Source organism: Coptis chinensis, chromosome 3, assembly GCF_015680905.1.
Source record: "Coptis chinensis isolate HL-2020 chromosome 3, ASM1568090v1, whole genome shotgun sequence".
Classification (NCBI taxonomy): Eukaryota; Viridiplantae; Streptophyta; class Magnoliopsida; order Ranunculales; family Ranunculaceae; genus Coptis; species Coptis chinensis.
In genome coordinates this window covers 106,464,143-106,481,452 of record NC_141458.1, presented here as the reverse complement: position 1 = coordinate 106,481,452, position 17,310 = coordinate 106,464,143, and the positions used below count along the sequence as shown (strand labels likewise).

Genomic DNA, 17,310 nt, shown 5'->3' with positions numbered 1-17,310 from the left:
GAGTACACCAAGAAACAAACACAGACATTATATTCCACCCCAAAATAGCAAACGACAACTGGAGTCATCAAACTAGCCTACCAGAAATACCATTTTCACTACAAAAATTCGGAGACTAAATGTTACCATTATATTTCATGTACACCATATTGCAGAGATAAGGATAATAGAGAACGTTTTGGCAGAAAGATGGCCCACTTCAGGTATCACTCTCTGTGCACAAGTCAAATACAGTGAATGCGGAGTACATAGAGATGCCTTAGTTCACCACAACTGTCAATAATAACACAGGGCAGGTTACTACATTATTTTGAAAAATATGACTATTAAGTCCGATAAGATATAAAGGTACAACCGTCACTAACATAGTAGTTTATATGCGCAACGATGCATGCAGGGCCATTTCAGAATGTGCGGACGGCTACTCAACTAAATACAGATTACCAGACACGCTGGTCGATTAATGATTTAGTAGATATCAAGGAAAAACATGTACTTTATTATCAGAAATTTACTTCCAATATGACAATATCAATAGAACTTCATAATTTCATATTACTCAAAAAGTCATCATTTCTGCCTGTTTGTGTAATATGGGTGCCATTGTAAAATGTCGGGAAAGATAATTATACAAGAGAATGCTTACGTGGACATTGAACCTCACCCCCACCCCTGGCTCCTTCTCTACTACAATGCCTCGGGTCACATAGTTTAACCAGTAATACATACATGTATTTAATCATTACAAAATTCATGGCACTGCTCCACTCGTTGCCAATTGGTTTTGAACTGGATGTCCTAATTTTAGGACTACCGAGCTGGGCAGTTGTCTATAAGTAGAAATAAATAAATAAAATAAAAATAAAATATGATGACCACTAAAGTTTGTTTCCATGACTGACAACCCTTTGGTCTGTGGGAGTCATACGGTCATACCTCTGTGGAGCCTGTAGATGTTACATTTATTTTGTTTGTTCCTCCTTTTTTTTCTCTCTTCCGAGCTTTAGATCCTTGTACTAGTAGGACATCTCATCCTACTTTCTTTTGATAGGTTTCATATTCATAATAAACTTTATTTACCAATAAAAAAAAAGGTGTCAGAAAATATTCACATAAAATGAGCCCTTAATTCCTTGTGTAAGCCCACTTTTGGGTTGGGGTGTCTACTTGGGATGGCTATGTATGCTGGCCGTGTGTGTGTGTAGAGAGAGAGAGAGAGTAAAAACTAATGAAGGACGCACATTCTTTTCTCTCTTCTCCAAATTTTTGTCATTTTCTCATATTCAAAAATTAAAATATAGTTAACTGAGCCAACGGGCAAATCTTTGATGCTATGAGCACAAACACTATCTAATCCCTCAAGTTAACAGCACATGTACATGAATTCAGCATCAGAGAAGTGAGTTACCAACTAAATAGTAAGGGTAAAATAAGTAGGCTAATAACTTAAAGCAAGTCATGAATAACAAAAAAGAAATATTGAACAAGAAAACAGCACTCACCTTTGCAAAACGGGAAAAGAAACTAAAGCATTCTTTCTAGATAACCTGGGTAGACACATTTGATGAAAGATATGGAGCCAGACACCATCAAGTTTATACTGTTTCCATTTGACGTCTTCCTTGAACGCTTGGAGACATGACGATCTGGCTCGGAAATGGCTCCAGAAGCTTCTACAATAGATTTAGGAGCTTCTTTACCATGCACAAGATGGACACATATCTCTTCGTTACAGTACTGGAGTTTTTGCAATAAATGATGAGTTTCTTTCTCCCCACCACAGTCCTTGCAAACCTAATAAATTGTACAAATAATTAAGTTTAAACAGAAAGAAATGTAAACCAAACCAAGGCCACATGAGAATCTGGAGCTAACAAAGAAATCTGATACATTAGCCTACCCCAACAAGAAGACAGAAAGACCAAAAGGATGCAAACCACATAATAGAACAAAAATACCAAATGTATTTAGATATATACAATGTAGTCGCTACCAACTATAGATCTCTACAATAAGTTCTGAGGAGGTGTGCCACTATTATGCACCTATACCTGGGGTTTTCTGTATCAGAGTTGTCGCACAGTATATCATATCTTTGCCTCAATTTTTTTAGTGCATAAACAGTCTAATCATAAGAGCAACGATGTAATTACCTCTCGATCAGTCTTAATAAAAGGCTCTCTAGACTCAAGCTCATTATTCAGCTCATCATTTGAAGGACTCAAGTCAACCTCTGAGATTTGCATCTCTTCACAGGATCCAATAACTTTCTTTGTCCCGCAGTTCCTGAATTCAATTTGAGCAGATATGCCGTCCCACTCTTGTCAGAAGAACTTCCAATCACTCTCCGTGATAAGTGTCAAACCATCTGTCTGGTATTCAAGATGGTCACATAATCCACTATCAGAATGTTACAGGAAAATGATTTTGAATAAAGAGATGGAATATAAAACCACAAAATCAGCAAAATGAAAATATATAATGTACTTAGAGATTCTAACCACGGGGAGAGCAGATGAACAAGGAACCGTGATAAGATATGCCTACATTCCCCCTTTTTTTTCCTCCCAGAACCCCACCCCACAAAACCTTTTTTTCCTTTGATACTATAATCAAAACAACCCCTTTAACGTCAAAGTATGCAGAGACCGTTCACCGCAGTTTTAGGTAAGATAAGAGTTAAGAAGGGCTCACAGAAGCAATTGACTGAACATGCAGAGTACACTACTCTGTCAAGTGCGATGATAAAATCAAGTTGAGGAAAAGTATTACATATACTTACAGGAGATGCCCTCTGGAGAATGGAACCACGCTTCCAAAACAGATCAGGTGGCCTTTCTAGCAGCCTTGAATGCTGCCAATACAAAAAATCTCATTAGAAAATAACAGTAAACCTGATCAAGAAACTAAAGTACTAAACAGAAGCACATGTTACACAAAATAATAAAATGATTATGATGATGGCATAGCTTAAAAATACTAATGATGAAGATAACCGTGATGAGCAAGGCATGCATCTCAGTTATTTATAAAGATAAATAATAAGAAAATAAACAGGCAGAAGTGAAATCGCGTCTTACATCATTATATTTAAGTGAATCAATCACACTCTCCAAACTGTCAGGTTCAGCAGATGATGACATATTTTTTCCGCACACTGTAATGTAGCTTCTCCATTTTGCCAACCATGATGAAGGCAATAAGTAATAGTTACACCCAGGCGAAAGTGCAATATTTTTTCCCTCCATTGAGCACATAAATAAGGGCACAATTGGAAACGTCGAAGTGAGCTGTGGCAACCACTCACAAGTCGAGACATAATAAACGAGTTTACCTCTTCCAGTGAAGCATATCATACTGAAACTACAAGACAGACATGGAGGACAATCCACCATACCTCATCAAATCAGATAACGCTTCAACAGGTTCATTTAACATTCTAAAACCATGTGATTCAAAGCTATGATGAATCCCAATACTCATTCTCAAAGGAACGAGTCCTATTATACAATATATCATATATTCAGGAACACAGGTAAGAAAAAAAAAGAGACAAACAAACTGATATCATAAAGGCATATTTATTAAGCTCACAACTTCAGTTCCTAATTACCTCCAACCAAAAACAAAAGTACAAACACTCAAAATTCAGACCCATTAAACATAAAATTGAATACCACAACTTCACCAACAAGCAATGGTTTTGAGAACTCCAATTGTGTGCCAACAGGAGTAAGTTTAGTAGACCATTTTGAAGCAAGTCGTTTTCACGTAACATTTGCGCGATTTGATCTGACTCTAATTCGATCTCTTGCCCTCTGATATGTACCCTCAGCAATCCCCGAGCAATTCAACTGCCTCAAGTACAAGTCCATATTCTGAAAATTCAGTAAGCTGTATTTTGCAAGTGACAATACCAGGTTTAATCCCCAATCTTCTTGACCCGAGAACTTAAAATGTTCTAAATACTCTATATCCATGCCCATTTTACATAAACATTGCAGAATGTAACTGAGAATAACAGAATTACTTTTGACACCCTTTGATAACATCTCATCATGGAGAGCCAATGCTTTCAATACTTGACCACTATGACAATATCCATGAATCAAGCTACCATAACTATATGCATTGGGACTTACTCCATGTTTCCTCATGTCTTGTAAAACACCATCAGCTTCCTGCAACTTCATCTCCCTGCAGTACCCGCGTATAATAGCATTATAACCAGACGCATCAATTTTTATTCCTCCCCTACATGCTTGAAGCATTTCATAGGCCACACTTGTTTTCCCTTTCAAAGACAATCCATCAATCAAAGTCATATGAACAAACGCGTCGGGAGTAATACCCAATCCCTCCATTTCTTTAAAAACAACAAACGCACCATCGAGATCCCCTCGTTTACAAAGCCCCTTCACCACAATGCCATAAGTACTAACATTTGGTTTCAATCCAAGCTTCTTCAACTCTTCAAAAATGTCAACAACTCTATCAAACTTGGCATTATCAATAAAACAATTCAAAATAAAATTACAAGACCAAACATGAGGAACAAATCCACCCTTTTTAGTCATTTCAAATAACGCGACGACAGCATGGTCAAGCCTTCCAAGTTGAATATAAGTCTTGAGCAAAACATCAAATCCTAAAACCAATGGAATAGGCATTTCAACATTACTACCATCTTTCTTATTCCCATTGGATTCGGCAAGAGATTCCACAAGAGTGGAAACTTGAACGTTTTTCGTTTCAATAAGGTCTTTAAAAAGAAAACCCAGTTTTTTATTATGACCTAAACAACTCAGATAACAAACAGATGATAAGTTTATACCATTGTGGTTGTGCTTCACTTGCCGATACAATGAGGGAACAAGTTCAGCCTTTTTCTTCAAATGTTGGAACACTTTTAACACCCTTGTACTCATTATTGTCTGTGTTCCAATGTTGAGCCACCACATCAACAATCTTCAAACTCACCACTTTCTTCAAACACTCTGGATTATTTAACCAATCTGGATACTGGATAGGGTGTTGCTATCGAGGACCATGGGCTTTAAGCCATGATCTATGGCCCATGGACCAAAATGTCGGAATATTGAAAATATCTTTCTAGTTGGTTCGCGTTGATATGACTAGATAACTGCTAAGCAGTGGGGCGTGAGTGGAGAGTGGAGAAGAGAGAAGGAGAGAGGGGTTTGTGGGTAGAGAATGAGAAAAAGTTAGGGTTTGGTAGAGAGGGAGAGAGAGAGGGAAAGAAGGAGAGAAATCAGAGAGAGAAATAGGTGAGGACAGACAAACAAAAATCTATCAAATTACTTTTTGTCCCACGTACCCCACTCCTCTCAAAACCGTTTGCTCGGCTCACTTGAATATACTAGTATACTGCTAAGCAGTGGGGGTCAGCGGAGTGGGAGAGGAAGATGGAGGAGTGGAGATGGAGAAGGAGGAGTGGAGATTTAGATTTAGAGTGTCAAGAGGAGAGGAAAAGAGAGAGTGAGAGAGACGAAGAGAAAAAACATAAGGGAAGAGATGAGGACAGACAGAAACCAACCAAATTGGTTTTTGTCCGCATAACCCCCTTCTCCCAAAATATTCGCTCACTGATATATTCCGCTCACGTAATATATCAGTTCGGTGCTTTTCAATATCGACAATATTTATTACAGGATGTGATAATTTGGTCGTCCCATTGACCAAGTCTATAAGGTCTCAGTGCAAGTGGTGCAAAATGTTTAGAGAATTTTTTGACCATGAGGGTATGGCATTTAAGTGATTTAAGTATTTAACTGATGGGATTTGAGTTTTGATAAGGCACACCCACTGATAAGGCACAAATCGACGGTTTACAATGTTTCTGGATAGCTCTGTCTGGACACAACTTATGATAGGTCGTGTAGCTGCTAGGTATAGACGGTTTTTTGTGTTCGTGGCGCTCCAAAGTTTGAACTACTAAAATTTGTTCAGCACTTTATTTTAGCCCAGATATGATAACAATTGGTGAAGATGATTATATGAACACTTTTTTCCTTACAGATGAGTTTAAATGATTCTTGAAGGGAGATGATTGAAACAAATACACATTGTGTTTGTAATTAAATTAAGGTTCACATTAATACGAACAGATTCATTACTGAAATTAATCTGTGGTAAGAGCATGAGCAACTACTAATAAGTCAGTTTTAGTTCTACATGGTTTTAGGCTTGACGATCTTCATGTGTGATTCTGACGGGGCTATTATGTACTAACACGAAAAAAATGTTAAGATGAAGATGATCAGAACGCAAAACTTTCCTTATTGGAAGTGAAGAGTGCTACATATTTCATATTTCCCCATTGATTCAAAGATCATATAATCTACATAACACCATGTCTAGCAAAACAAAGACCATCATATCTCATATCTCAACCTGAGAAGGCTGGAATTTCTATGTTCTTGTTTGTGTAACTGACCATAGGAACATCATACTTGCTAAAGAGTCGATAAGAGGAGATTAAGGATAGCACAACATAGCAAGCCATTGAAGCGAAGGTGATGCCCATAGATATTGTGGCTTTTTTACAGAACCCGCCATATACACTGCAACTTTCACTCCAAGAGATGGTAGCGTCTCCCTTATATGCTAAATACACCACCTCTGTTGCTGCTGCTCCAGCTGCTAGTACAATGTAAGTCATTACCTGCACAAAATAGATGCAGATACAACAACAGTGATTTCCAAAATCAAAACAGGATTAAGTTGCAGGATAGTTCTACTTACTAAGCAAAAATTAGAAAACAAAAAATACTCCAGGACAGTTCGCAGAGTGAAATTTCTAATTGAACCTAGTAGTCGAGATGTATTTTAATGAAAATAATTCAGTGAGGGGAAATGGAATTAGCCAACTATATTAACAGTGGGATTCACAGCAGTTCGATATGTTAAACTCCAGGAAAAATTAAGAAACGATTGTTTTACACTATAGTCATGATCAGAAGAACAATTAGCTTGAAATTGAAATTTCACCAAAACCACTGTGATGTCAACACATAACAAATTCCCTCTTGAACGCTTAGCACATTCATTTTTTATCTATGTTCTCTGAGTCTAGTAGTATTACAAATTTACAACAACATCTGTTTCATTCAATTACCAATCTCATAGGCAGTGTGTACCATTCATATCCACACACCTGAGTCAGATAAGTTAATTTCCTCTGAACCTAGCTAATAGATAGTCAACATGCATGCTCTAGACCCAGGGGAATCTAACTAATTTTTTCCCCGTTTTATGACTTTTCAAGTTTCATAACTGATATGGACAGATTCTGTTCATGATACATTTTACATGCATGTTATAGTTAGTCACCTGATCAAAGAAGAAGTAAGTCCATGCCAGAGACACAGGTGACGCATTCGAAGTAAGATGCTTGGCAGTGAACAAAGCAGAAAGAAAAGAATAGCCAGCACATATCCCATTTGCATAGACCAAATACCTGCGAAAAAATTGACACAAGATCAACTTGACTAGGCACAAAACAGAAGAAACAATTCATGTTTTTTTCCTTGGTAGAGAAAATGTTGATGTAAGACAATACATGCATGAAAGCAATTAAAAAAGTGAGAAACAGGTTACCTAAATCCACCAACATCATCATAAGAAACAGAACCATAGTCATTAGTTTGAGCATTCTTAAGCATAACAACCATAGCTGAGACACATAAAGCCATAGGAACAATTCTAAGTAAAGTTTCAGCAGTTCTAACACTAGATTTCCCTCTTGTGGTTTCTTGATCACTTGACATCATTGCACTATTGTCACTCTTTTCCATTGTCAAAAACTCAAAAGGGTATCTCTATTTTCTTCTCCGTTGGGTGTTTGGAGTTTGGAAAGTGAGAGGGTGACTGGTGCACTAGTGTGAATTTATTGAGCACAGTTGTGAGTGTGGTGAGGTGGGTAAGAATAGAATAGTGGGAAATGGAACGGCATTGAATGTAATAATCAATATGGAAACTACGCAGCTCAATGCACATTTATGCGTGGATATAAATGCAGGATTGGTTTCCCTTCATGTCTACTTATCTTTATAAATCATGTAAATTTACTAGGCATTTGCCTTCAATCTGTCTTTGTCATAGTTATCTCTTATCTCTATGGTAATCTTTATCAAGTTGGAGACTACTTTGGAGTTTGAACTTTGAAGTGGACTCAGTACCCACTTCATAATGCATGCCAATTATCGTTGCACTGCGCCTCCCCGGACTCTATATCTTAATAAGATTAACAAATGTGGTATATAGGGTCAAACTTCAAAGTACATTTTAGGGTGAACTAGTGTTACCCCCACTAGATGAGCCAATCAGAATTTTCCAAGATGGGAAATTAGGGTCTCCCCAAATACAGGGGGTAATATTGGTTAGCCCTACATTTTATTTTAAAAAATGATCGGTCAAAAACCATACTTTAATGTCTGGTACTCCAGTCTCGCACCTGGTTATGCGGGTTCTAATGCTAATGGTATATATTTAAATTTTGGTCAAGATGTTGTTATACTAGATTTTAGTTACTGAATAAGCTGCCTCAAACAGACACATTCCAGACGTTGCATGAGGTGAGCTACTATAAAGATTCCCACATTTGAAGATCAATTAGATGTACATCGTACGAGGGGGATGGAGCACTGTACGAGCGGTCATATATTACTATATTCAGTCAATAAAGCACTGCTTTAATACCGAAAAAGGTGAAAAAGTATTGTGTGAAAGAAACTTAAAATGTGTCTCAGCGCGTGATGCTTTTTCGTCTATCTTGTAATACTTGTGCAGTTGCGCCCGTCCAACTAATTGTGCACTTGTGCCTCTGCCAGTATGCTACTTTAGGCTAAATTTTTATCTCACTGAGTCACTGACTGAGACTCATTTTTTCATTTTCATAACTTGATAGCTAACCACTTGATCCACAAGTATGAACAAGGCTTTAGGATGGCACAGACGCACGGTTAAAACGTGAGGTTAGCACACACTAATAAATGAGTTTTGACTGTTTTTTTTTGGCAACTTTTTTTAATATTTTTCTGTTTTTAGTATGGGACCACTGAACAAAGATAGCAATTAAGAGAAGAAGAAGATAGGCCCCGGAGGCACAAATCCAGCAAGATCAGATTTCAATTCCAATTATTCATCAGACTACACCAAATGTGATAGCCAACTGCATACCTTTGATTGCCCACACTCTTTACAAAGTACAGACAGTAATGCGATGGGGTGTCCGTTATTGGTCACAGATCACAGTGATTCTGATGCTAATTTAAGCAAGTCACTTCAGGTATAAATGGATGATAACGCATATAGGTGTCCAGGGGCCTGGCCCAATCAGGCCTCGTATCTGGCCCAGCCCATTACGAAAATTTATTTTGTTTGAGAAACAGAAACAAGAAACAGGAAAAGAGTTTGATTTCAGAGAAAAAGGAAGAAGAAGATGATGTCATCTAATTCTTCACTTCTCTTCTCGAATAGTCCCAATAATACCAACAAAAAAACTATCTTTAAAACAAAAACCACTTTTAGCCCCACACCCTTTTCTCCTTCTCCCTTCTTCTTAAACCCTTCTTCTAAAACCCATGCCTCCTTTCCATCCCACACCTCATTTCTCAACCTTAAAACCTCCTTCTCATCTCCTCTTCTTCCTCATTTAAACCTTCAACATGGTGATGGCACTGGAAACAACAACAACAACAACAACAATAACAATGGTGGGTCTGGTTCATTTGACTACTGGGGATGGTGGGGAGGTGAATTTCAATATGCTCCACTTCTCTTATTACTGTTTTGCGAGCGTGTAAATTCTAGGAATTTCGCGCAAAGGGGTACTTTTATTTTCTTAGTTTCTATATTGTTTAGCTTATTATGGAATGTTCAAGTTGATTCTGCTTATGCTATAAGTGATGGTAGTGATAGTGATAAGGGAGAAGTAGTTTGGGAAGTGAGAGGTGGGAAGTGGACTAAACTTCTTCCCAATTTTTCTACTGATGATTTTGTTATAGTTGGTGCATCGAGGTTTATATTTGGTTATGGTGATGGTGCTGCCAATAAGTCGTTGTTCTTGAATGCGCGGTTGAATTTGTGGTCGCGCTTTAGGGACCTTTTTTTACAGTTGATGCTACCAGATGGTTATCCAAATAGTGTTAGTAGTGATTATATGGAGTATTCGTTATGGCGTGGTGTTCAGGGTGTAGCTAGTCAGGTTACTGGTGTTCTTGCTACTCAGGTATAACATTTATGTTATTTGTGGATGGTTTTTTATGTTTGCATTGGTTTACATTATGTATGATTGCATTTTTTTTCTTTAGGCTTTACTTTATGCTATTGGATTGGGGAAAGGTGCAATTCCAACAGCAGCAGCTATTAATTGGGTACTTAAGGATGGAATTGGGTATTTGAGTAAGATATTTCTATCGAAATATGGTCGCCATTTTGATGTGAATCCAAAAGGATGGAGATTGTTTGCGGATCTTTTGGAAAATGCTGCCTACGGGCTGGAGATATTAACACCTGCCTTTCCTCATCTCTTTGTTCCAATTGGTGCAGTCGCTGGAGCAGGTCGTTCTGCAGCTGCATTGATCCAGGTCTATGGCTTTTTATGTCTTCATCTCATAGTATAATCAGAATCTGGCTTATTATAGTGTTCTATTATAGTCTGATTATTTTATTGGTATTTCTAGAAACTTAAGTTTCAAGTGAGTCTACTGGCCAGATCCTTGAGGCAGGATTAAGGTATAAGCCTTGTGGGCATATATATTTTATTAAGATAATTAAATTATTGGAAACATAACTAAAATAAGGGGTGTAATTATAAGAAAATGAGATTATGTAGGAGAAATACAGATTCAAATAACAGCAACACTAACGTTCCAAAGTTTAAGTGGGTGTTTGGATCTCATTTTTTCAAAAAATCAGTTTTTCTCAAAAAATATTTATTCTAAAAACAATTTTTAAATAAACATGTTTGGTTGAGATTTTTTCTTAAAATCCATTTGATCAAACTAGTAAATTTCGTGATATTTCTCGAAATATCTTAGCATATCTCGACATTTTTCACTAATGGGCAATCCATATGCCTTTGGAGTTGGATGAGAAAATGAAAAGAAAAAACTGTTTTTTAAGTTGAAAAACAAATTTTTGGCTATTTATCATAAAACATGTTTTTTGGACCAATAAATATTTTTTGAGTGAAAAACTACTTTCTATAAAAATAGAGACCAAACATGTTTATTTTTTCAAAAAACGTTTTTTCACTAATAAATGTTTATTGACAATAAATAAATAAATAGGATCCAAACACCCCCTAACTCATTCATAAAAAGAGTAAATGAAAGTCTAATTGCTTTTGTGGTTTCGCTTTTCCAGCATATTATGTTTTAGTTCTCAGATGTTGGAAGCTCAGGAAACATTTTAGCTACAGAGACACAACACCGCTCCACGAAAAGGAGATGGAACGGTGTATTTTCACACGGTAAAGTTGAAACAGAAACTACATAAAGACTAATACCAGGCTTAAAAGAATGTAAAAAAATACAGAAATGTATTATTTCTTCGAAATGGTAAGATATTGTAAAAGGATATTGGGCACGACATCTACCATTCATTTGGAGTATGCCTCTAAAAAGACATTCAGATTACCTTCCAAGACAAATTGACATACCAAGTAGGCACAAACCAGCAAGTAGACCTGCTACCAATCTGATGTTAAGATGGCTAGTAAGGGGCCTTGAGAAAAGTCTGGAAGAGAGTTAAATAACTGACCTCAGAAGGAGGCAGCAGGCAGACGTGCTGACTTGTGGCCAATTAGAAGAATAGAGGCCTGCCACGAACGCCCTTAGTATTCACTGTGCCTTTGCAATTTAAGTATTCATGAGCTTTGGCCACTTGCTTGCTGTTATTATTGTCATGGGAACTTATATATTATACGCTAAAAACTGTAACTCGTCACTTCGCAGGCTGCTACTAGGAGCTGTTTCTTTGCAGGCTTTGCTGTTCAGAGGAACTTTGCAGAGGTAAGACATAAAATGTGATAAGTTATTTACTTACAAGGGAATTGGGAGTTTTCGAGACACACAAAGTCTTTTACTCCTACAAAATGGTTTGAGTTTATTTTTGACTGTGAACAAACATTCCCTAGTACTGTTTCATATTTTCGAGTTCAGTCTACTATAACTTTTTTACTATTTTATTTTGAATATGTGGTCCATCTTTTAGTTATCTTCTATTATTGGTGTCACTTATAGGTAATTGCCAAGGGTGAAGCTCAAGGGATGGTGAGCAAGTCTATTGGCATTATGCTTGGCATAGCAATAGCTAATTGTATTGACTCCTCCACATCTCTTGCTCTCGCATCTTTTGCTGTAGTAACTGCGGTCCACATGTTTTGCAATCTTAAGTCATATCAAGCTATATTGCTGAAGACTCTGAATCCGTACCGTGCAAGTAATTTCTTTCTTCTTAGCTCTTAACTCTCTTCAGTTAATAAAATTTATTGTATACTCACATCTTCAAAATTCAACCAAATTTCTAAAATGCAATTTAGTGTGAAACTATGGAAATTATGTTTTTATACTGTAGGTTTGTGGACATGTTTGTCTGATTATGATATTTTGTTGTGCAAAAAGACTGGTTTGGTGGATTTGATCTCCGGACTTTCTGCTGTAGATGCCCACAAAGAATTATACCATTTGACTCATCTCCCTGTGAGCTTCTACTAATAAAGTTTGTTAATATCTCATTATATAGGTCTAGTATTCAGTGAATATTTACTCAGTGGCCAAGTAGCTCCTGTTAAAGAAGTCAATGACGAGGAACCACTCTTTCCAGGCATGGCACTTGTTAATGCTAACCTGAAGGGTGAAGTGAGTACACTTAGACATGCCTTTGTTTTTTGTTAGTATTTAATGCTTTAGTTTTGTGTCCATGATTTTTCTCAATAATGAATATCTCTGACAAATTTTGGCCTCGGAGGCCACAACTCAATTCTTTTGCCTTTATGTATGAGTGACACAGTATATCACTTACAAAAAATGATGTAGTTGTTATCTTCATCTGGCCAAAGGTGCTTTTCGCGAAGTAAATTTATTTTAATGATTTTGTACTAGTCACAGCCTTATCACCTTGAACTAGACATTCCGCACTTTGCTGTTGATTTGGTTTAGCATGGTGTGGTGCGGATGCTTGGCATGGGATCGGGCAGATATTTGACAGTTAGTATATATGTTTTTACCTGCATATCTGATATGAGTTACTGGTGTTTTTCCTCAGACGCAGTCAAAAGTACTTTCTGAGGAAGCCAAGGTTGCTGCCGTACAGATTGAGCAGCGGCTGCAGCTGGGTTCTAAGCTTAGTGATATTATTAGCACTAAGGGGGATGCAGTTGCACTATTTGATCTATACAGAGACGAAGGCTATCTGTTGACCGAGCACAGTGGAAAATTCTCTGTAAGTTCCAAATGTTCAAATTTTCTTGCTCTTTCCTGAAAGATTTTGATAGATACTTATTTATCCAATATCCATAAAACAGTGAAAATGAGAAGAAAAGACGACAATGTGTCATTGACATCTAGGAGGATTTGATAGTAGTGTCAAATCTTTTAAGTTGTAATTTTAACTGTAATTCATTAATATATTTATTTATACTTTTTGTTGTTTATTTATTTTCTGATGGGTAGAATTTTTATCTCAAATCAGGTAGTGCTCAAGGAGAGTTCCTCAGGCGAAGACATGCTCAAGTCATTGTTTCATGTCAATTACCTATACTGGTTAGAGAAAAATGTGGGAATTGAGTCTCAAGGTGCTGAAAATGACTGCAAACCCGGAGGAAAGCTACAAATATCTCTTGATTATGTGCGAAGAGAATTCGAACATATCAAATGTGACGGCAGCTCAGGTGGATGGCTCATTGATGGGCTCATTGCAAGGCCCCTGCCTTGCAGAATTCGACCAGGCTGTGCTGTTATTACTCCCATAACTTGATAGATGTTTGGCAATCGTATACACATTAAATTGTTGTGGCATACCAGAGGCAGCACAATAGTTTCAAATGAGGTCTATACCATACCGTTCCCTGGTTACAGACCTCTTCTTGTAATATTGCATGCAGCATCTCCAATCCAGCATTCTTTTGCAATTCATGATCTCTCTGGTTCTGTATCAGGGTCTGTCACTCTCTAACACATTTTCTGGTTGTTCTAGTACATGTAACCCTTTCTGCTATTGGTAACTAGATTTCTTTCAGGCAAGCTCTTGTGGCAGTCATCTTTTTCCCCAAAGAAGAACTTAAGGGCAGAAACTGAAGGAAATGTACAAGTCCGTTTTTCTGAGATAGTGAGATGGTGCTTTGAAGGTTTTAGAAGTCCTTTGTTGAAAATGGTTTCTGGATTTTACACCTCCCTCCTGGTCGGTCAATGCTTTGAAGAATTGTTTTTCCATATTTGTTTATATCTTCCTGTCCGCGTCATTGATCATTAATTTATTACCATCAGTACAGTGATAGAGAGGCGCTAAACTTATACCATGTTAACCTTTATGTGAAACTTGAATTCGTAATACATAGAAAAAAAGTTTCATGAACCAATGATAGTTTGTGCAATCTCATGTGTTTTTTTCTCGGACTTTCCTATAATAATTAGTTGTTTAGCTTACTTTCTTATATGCACTCATTTAGTTATTTTGATTTCTGTGGATTTGATAAATATAAACGCGGAACAAATGTACCATGTAGGATGTCGATTACATAAACAAATTGGCATCCGTAAATGGTAGTTCTGTGGTAGAACAGAGAAAGCAAAGGTTGAATCTCCTTTGCCGGCGCAGACAACCAGTAAATGTTCAAATTTTCTGATCAGTTAGGACTTAGAAAGGCTTTTTGAAAAGGGCTGCTCCAATTGGTTGTCTTAAAAAAACTTGTATATATACAAGGGATGAGGAGACCGTTCAAGTCATGAGCTATTTGGGCTGAGCAATCAGGCCCGAAAGCTTACAGTAATGGGGTTTATATAGATCCTCCAGTCTTGAATGCCACATTGCCACCCACGGGTCTGATCTTACAATCAAACGTCCATATCTGTTGGTCTTATTTTTTATTTTATTTTCATCACTTGAATTTGATTCATCTGACTATATAACGTTTGGGACTTGAAAACATACAAGTATTTGAGATCATACGAAAGAGCCCACCTCTCTGGGAGGACGAACGAGGGTAAGAAATGAACACGTTGCAGGCCAACTACCTTTGAGACCATAGAGCAAGTTTGTTGATTCAGTCGTCTATAGTCTATACAGTAGCCACGTACTGTTAATTCCACTGGACTAGAAGGAATGCAACTATGCAAGAGCACAGACTTGGAAGTTTTCTTTTTGTTCTCTTTTTTTCATTTACTTTTAAGCATCAACGTACCTCCCATTTTTGGAGTCAAACAAAGTGAAAGTCCTCGTCAATATCGGTAACTGGAACATCACCCAGCAATCCCAGCATATAAGCAAGGGTGGGGACCTTGGGATTCTCCACGTATCTTTGCTTCCACATCATTTAAAAGTGATAACTAATAAATTCCAATGCTCTGGCTTCATGAGAGTCATACATTGCATGCAAATCCAATTATACATTGCACGTATTAATAATTTAATATTAGAACCCATGGCCCAAAATATCGCCGAGATATCCGATATCTCGCCGATATATCTCGGTAAATTGGTACACCGATATCGATATTTCCGACATATATCCACCGAATATTAAACCCCTTTTTTTCCGAGATATATCGGAATTTCCGATATGAAATTTTTATATCATTTAATCGATATTTCCGAGATAATCGATATATATCGGGATGACTTTTTGACCAATTGTTAATAATTTAATATTAAAATTTCCGAATATCCGGTGATACATCGGCAGATATCCGATATTTTAGAAACTTTGGGTTTCACCAAAAACGAGATATCCGATATATCCGATATATCTCCATTTTTAAGTACACCATATATTAACCGATATCGAAATTTTGGGCCTTGTTAGAACCAACCCACACAAAAGCCTTCGCGTAACATCCCAATTTTTTTTACTTTGAAAAACTACATTTGTTTTGATGAAAACTTGTAGCTACATTCACCATACATACATATACACAGGGTAAACTTGTAAAGTTCGGAATCACTTGTAAAGTTGTAAACTTGTCTATTGCAATGACCAAAATATCACCGATACATTTGATATATCGTCGATATATATTGATATTTTGATACACCGATATCGATATTTCCAATATATATCCGGAATACAAAACCTTTTTTTCCCGATTAATTTTGATATAAAACTTTATATCGCCGATATAATCAATATATCCAATATTTACGATATATATCGGTTGATTTTTTAACAATTTTTTAATATAAATCTAATATTTCTAATATATTTCTGATATATCCAATATTTTAAATAGTTTAGACTGGTCACAAAAAAAAAATAGATATATCTAATATCAGGAAATTGGGTATAGGTACACAGATGCAAATTTTTTAAGTTCAAAGGAAATAGCAAACTTTTTTTTTGTTTTTCCTCCATAAAAACTGAAATTTAACATCTGTCTTAAATTTCCTAATTTTTACAATTTTGACCTCTTTTATTAGTCCAAACTAAAAAAACAACTACCAACAAAAACTACGTACTAAATTAGTTTTATTGAGTTAATCAAAATAACTAAAATTCATCCGAAATCTACAAAATTCCAATTAAAAGTGAGATGAATTTATGGAGAGACCAAAATAATGTGGAAATCATCAACTTCAAAAACAGAAAAAATGTATGTTGATTACAACTAATTTCAATACAACTTTTAACAATTTAAAATGCATCTCTAATACTTTGAATAACATGTTTAAAGCGATATAATTCAAATTGTGAAATTGTGAAAGGACAAATGATTTTTTTTTTAAAGACAATTGTATTATTTGATTGCGATACATCTTGGAGCAATTTTTGCTTTGATGAGTAGCCTCAATTGACACACACAATTTTGACCGCATTAGATTTTTCTATTATTTATTTGTAGAAGAAATTGGCGATATAAAAAGGGTAAAAAGGAGAAATAAAAGTTTTAAAAACAGTTAATACACCCAAAAAGTGATGTTGTTAAAAATTGGATAGAATCAAAAGATAATATTTCTTTCTCTAAACAAAAACACACTAAAAGAAAGTGTCTATAGCCCAATTTCTAGTATCTAATATATATAGGTTTTAAATACACCGATATATTTATTGATATCGATATTTTGGGACTTAGT

At 36.4% G+C, this 17,310-nt stretch overlaps 2 protein-coding genes across 2 annotated transcripts; one reads left to right on the top strand and one right to left on the bottom strand.

Moving 5' to 3' along the window:
* Positions 1 to 6,274: 6,274 nt before the first annotated feature.
* On the bottom strand, positions 6,275 to 8,041 carry LOC147512637 (CASP-like protein 2A1). The gene is made up of 3 exons (XM_086599479.1): positions 7,618 to 8,041; positions 7,351 to 7,477; positions 6,275 to 6,682 (listed from the first exon to the last, which is right to left on the bottom strand). Exons 1-3 carry the CDS (start codon positions 7,812 to 7,814, stop codon positions 6,407 to 6,409), a joined length of 600 nt encoding a protein of 199 aa, XP_086455605.1. The 5' UTR covers positions 7,815 to 8,041; the 3' UTR covers positions 6,275 to 6,406.
* Positions 8,042 to 9,364: 1,323 nt separating this feature from the next.
* On the top strand, positions 9,365 to 14,602 carry RUS1 (root UVB sensitive-like protein (Protein of unknown function, DUF647)). Its single transcript, XM_086595651.1, has 7 exons — positions 9,365 to 10,249; positions 10,332 to 10,607; positions 11,979 to 12,035; positions 12,267 to 12,465; positions 12,769 to 12,884; positions 13,291 to 13,467; positions 13,717 to 14,602. The coding sequence occupies exons 1-7, from the start codon at positions 9,461 to 9,463 to the stop codon at positions 13,999 to 14,001; spliced, it is 1,899 nt and encodes a 632-aa protein (XP_086451777.1). The 5' UTR covers positions 9,365 to 9,460; the 3' UTR covers positions 14,002 to 14,602.
* Positions 14,603 to 17,310: the final 2,708 nt, after the last annotated feature.

Excerpts from the sequence above, each read along its gene's own strand:
- RUS1 (XM_086595651.1), top strand. The coding sequence starts at position 9,461 with ATGATGTCATCTAATTCTTCACTTCTCTTCTCGAATAGTCCCAATAAT. Across the intron at positions 10,250-10,331 it reads CTGGTGTTCTTGCTACTCAG|GCTTTACTTTATGCTATTGG; the intron begins GTATAACATTTA and ends TTTTTTCTTTAG. Across the intron at positions 13,468-13,716 it reads AGCACAGTGGAAAATTCTCT|GTAGTGCTCAAGGAGAGTTC; the intron begins GTAAGTTCCAAA and ends ATCTCAAATCAG.
- LOC147512637 (XM_086599479.1), bottom strand. The coding sequence starts at position 7,814 with ATGGAAAAGAGTGACAATAGTGCAATGATGTCAAGTGATCAAGAAACC. Across the intron at positions 7,478-7,617 it reads GATGATGTTGGTGGATTTAG|GTATTTGGTCTATGCAAATG; the intron begins GTAACCTGTTTC and ends ATTTTTTCGCAG. Across the intron at positions 6,683-7,350 it reads CTTACTTCTTCTTTGATCAG|GTAATGACTTACATTGTACT; the intron begins GTGACTAACTAT and ends TATTTTGTGCAG.